General features: G+C 46.2%; 1 protein-coding gene across 1 annotated transcript in view; it reads right to left on the reverse strand.

Moving 5' to 3' along the window:
• The window catches only part of cmip (c-Maf inducing protein), a 69,439-nt gene extending 65,876 nt beyond the window's left edge, over positions 1-3,563 (reverse strand). The window contains exon 1 of the mRNA XM_083655105.1: positions 3,181-3,563. Within this exon, the coding sequence (XP_083511231.1) occupies positions 3,181-3,543 (363 nt within the window). The 5' untranslated portion in view covers positions 3,544-3,563. The remainder of the gene's footprint in view (positions 1-3,180) is intronic.
• Positions 3,564-4,409: the final 846 nt, after the last annotated feature.

Here is a 4,409-nt window from a genome sequence, read left to right on the forward strand (position 1 = left end):
TCATCAAAATAATATGTGCGCTCTGTATCCTCCTGTCCTGGGTCCACATGTGACTACACAGTATGTGAAATATGAAATAAGACGCAACACAGATGCAAAGCATATGAAGCGGGCTTGGAGGAGCAGCTGTCCTGTCTGTCTACTGTCCTGTCTGCCTACTGTCCTGTCTGCCTACTGTCCTGTCTGCCTACTGTCCTGTCTGTCTACTGTCCCGTCTGCCTACTGTCCTGTCTGCCTATACTGTCCTGTCTGCCTACTGTCCTGTCTGTCTACTGTCCTGTCTGCCTACTGTCCTGTCTGCCTACTGTCCTGTCTGTCTACTGTCCTGTCTGCCTACTGTCCTGTCTGTCTACTGTCCTGTCTGTCTACTGTCCTGTCTGTCTACTGTCCTGTCTGTCTACTGTCCTGTCTGCCTACTGTCCCGTCTGCCTACTGTCCTGTCTGTCTACTGTCCCGTCTGCCTACTGTCCTATCAAATAAAGACAAAAATGTCAAATTAAAATAAAATAAAAATAAAAAAATAAGAAGAAAAAAGTCTCCTTTACTCAAGATGAAGATGAATTTAAAGCCACAGTGAGTCAACATGTTACAAACGAGGGATTTGTCTTTGTGCAGGATGCAGCAATAGTCAAATGTCCCGTCCAGTCCTCAAGTGATGTATCAAGAGGGGGGGGGGGGTCTGTAGGATAATGTCCATGTAAAAGTCCATGTAATATATCAAGTCCTTGACTGTTATATTATTGATAAATTATTAGGTCCAAGCTAAATCATTTGAGCAAAATAAGCAGGCATACATGCAATATTGGACAACTTAGCGGATATTTCTGTTATTGAGGCATGATGATCATATGCTAGTCTAAGTAAGATACTTGTTGCTGCTAGGTGCCATGGGTAGTGCTGTGGTCTAAGCATAGACACACTATGTTGAGTGATAGTAGGTTAGGCTCCATGCTAACACTTTAGCATACACTATGTTGAAGTTTCATTCATAAAATAAACATAATTTCAAGCTTTTTAAAGCTTCCTCAAAAGACCTGTATCCTCATATAACTTGTAGTAGCATTTCACCTTATTATTAATGGACTTAATAAAGATGTACTACTACCCTGTAATAACAACAGCCTCCCAGATATTGCAGAGCATGAAGCGACACACACGCTCCGCTCCTTTAGCATGGCTGTGATAGGAGGAGCTCCGCTCCTTTAGCATGGCTGTGATAGGAGGAGCTCCGCTCCTTTAGCATGGCTGTGATAGGAGGAGCTCCGCTCCTTTAGCATGGCTGTGATAGGAGGAGCTCCGCTCCTTTAGCATGGCTGTGATAGGAGGAGCTCCGCTCCTTTAGCATGGCTGTGATAGGAGGAAGACATCCAGAAAGCCTCGAACAAGGTGTGTTGATAAAACAATGGGCTTCACGCAAAATGTCAGAATTGTTGATAAAGACAGAAGGGGAAATAAAGGCTTGTATTGTTTTGGCATTATTCTGCTGAATTAGCCTACAATAAATCATAATGGACTACAACATTACTATCATATAACATGAGGTGTTTATAATTGTTCTAGGCCCCAGGATTTAAAACAAATACCCTATTGAGTTATATATTTGTGTGTGTGTGTGTGTGTGTGTGTGTGTGTGTGTGTGTGTGTGTGTGTGTGTGTGTGTGCGTGTGCGTGCGCGCGTGTATATATATATATATATATATATATATATATATATATATATATATAACAAATTGCCAGTACAGTATAAATCAACCTAGGGATTTCTAATCATGGTCTATCTATAAGGTTATAATTAGGGCTGTAGTGCCGGGTAAAAGCCCACCTAAACTAAGTTTATCCACATTTTAATTTGCACAGATTTTACCCTCCTTTTTAGACTGACAAATCTTTGTAAGGTGAAATAGTAAACATCATACATCATACAGTACAAAGTAGTATCAAACTGCTGTAAGTTAGAAGAAAGTATGGTGTAGAAAGCATAAATGAATGCTTTTCTGAGAATATACCTGATTTTTGTTGATACTGGTGATTGACTGACCTTTTTAATATTTACCATTACATCACTGGTTAAAACACCCATAATTCACTGATAGGCCTGTTGGCTTATTACAATGAGTAGGCCCAGCAGTAGGTGATATCAACAGCACTGATACAGGCCCCAGTTCATACATGGTTTATCCACCAACACAGGAAATATCATCCACGACTGCCTCCTTCTTTGGCTTCTCGACGACTACTAGTCGTCCGTCCAGTGTATTACTACTGTTAAACAGTATTACTACTGTTAAACAGTATTACTACTGTTAAACAGTAAATATTCTCAAAGTAAACACATCAGCTCATGAGTCTTGAGAGCATCCTTCTGGTTATCTTCCCAATGCCTAGCCTGAGCTCCTTCATCTGGCACGCAGGGAGCCAATAGGCTGCTACAGTATACTATACTACACTATACTATAGTATACTACACTATACTATAGTATAGTATAGTGTAGTATAGCATAATAGAGTATGCCACTGACAGATAGAGGCAGACTGAACCCGATCAACTGAGATGTAGTCCCAGTAGTCAACACATGATGTTGACTAACTGAAGCGTCTACACTGGACATGTAGGCTATGGGGAAATACACTGGACATGTAGGCTATGGGGAAATACACTGGACATGTAGGCTATGGGGAAATACACTGGACATGTAGGCTATGGGGAAATACATTCTCTCTTTGGGCTAAGTGATCGTGACATAAAACAAAATGATCCTTGCTTTATGTTGCTGGAGACGCCACTTATTAGTTTGAGCACCACTACAGGCCAGAAAGGATGTGGTGAATAAGAACCGACATGCAAAGGCCTCTGGTATGTGTAGGTGTTGCAATTGGCACAGCCAGGGAGGGAGGGAGGGAGGGCGAAGGGGGACACGCAGGCCACAGCAACAATGCTGCCGATTATGTTATCAGCAAAAAGGGAGAAAATGGGGGGGGAGGACAAAAGAGGACATGAAAGTGATCGCATGCTGCCTTCTGTTAAAACAAAATCATCATCATCAAAATAATATGTGCGCTCTGTATCCTCCTGTCCTGGGTCCACATGTGACTACACAGTATGTGAAATATGAAATAAGACGCAACACAGATGCAAAGCATATGAAGCGGGCTTGGAGGAGCAGCTGTAAGTTAACTCACCGTGGCCGAGGCCAGGCTGTGGTCGGTCAGCGTGAGGTGGTGCGGCTCCCAGCGGCGCAGGAACTTGGCGGTGAGGATCTTGGAGAGGAAGGTCCGGGGATGCTTGAGCACGCACACCTGGATGTCTCCCTCCTGGAGCAGCTTGTAGCGCATGCCGCTGCCCGGGGCGCAGTGTCCGGGCAGCGGGCGCTTATTGCCACACGGCCCCGCTGGGCCCTGCGCCGGCAGCGGCTTGGTGTTGTTGTTGTTCCCCGATGGTGTCTCCGACATGTCCGAGCCCAGCAGCGGCTTGCTCTCCTCGCACGACCCATGGTGGAGGAACTGGTTGTTGTGCAGCTCGTTAGAGCCGCCGTTAGAATCCATAGTTTGGAATAATCCCAAAACAGTTGATTGTTTCCAAAATGTAGCCTGAGGGGGGGTTGTTTCAGGGGGGGAGGGGGAGGTGAACGCGTCGCAAAGGAACACAAGAATATCCGTATAGCCTACATGTAAAAGGACTACAAATGTGCGTAAAAAGAAAATGAGCGAAATGTATATGGTCGTACGGATAAAGCTGCCTGGGGGGTTGGTTGGGTTGGGGGAGACCAGAGAGAGACCCAGGCTGCCGCTATGACACAATACGACCTCAATTACCGTAGGAGGAGACACGGCCAACACAAGCGCAGACAGACGCCATGAAGCAAATCTGTGGACGGCAGATTATAATCCGCATTTAGGGGAGAAGGTATTTCGTACACAACGCCAATCCTCCAGCATGTTTCCCTCCCCCCGGGCGCAACAACGATAGATAGCCGGGCCGTGAATTGTCTCCACGGGTGCGCGTCTCTCTCGCCGCCGCCCCCCTCCTCCACCACCACCACCACCACCGCCGACGAGCTACTCAATACGTACGGGCCATGGCCTTATCCATTGCGTCCGCCCCGGTGCCAAACAGCATAATCCACGGGAAAATAAATAGAAAACACCCAAGATATCCAATATCTGATATGAGGTTCCTCCACGGGGCTTTTTTTCTTGGTCATTAGAGGCTCGTTGGCACGGTTTCCTTCTCTCTCTCTCTCTCTCTCTCTTTCTCTCGCTCGCTCTCTCTCTCTCCCGGTAGCGCCGTTGCGATTGGTCCTTGCTCGTTCATGTGACACCGGACTGACGTCAATGGGGAGGCGAGCGGATGAGCCGTGCGTCTTTTGCGCTTGACTGTCTGCCGAGGGCGCACAACACAGGCACAGGCA

The sequence above is a fragment of the Poromitra crassiceps genome, assembly GCF_964638095.1.
Source record: "Poromitra crassiceps genome assembly, chromosome: 18".
NCBI lineage: Eukaryota > Metazoa > Chordata > Actinopteri > Beryciformes > Melamphaidae > Poromitra > Poromitra crassiceps.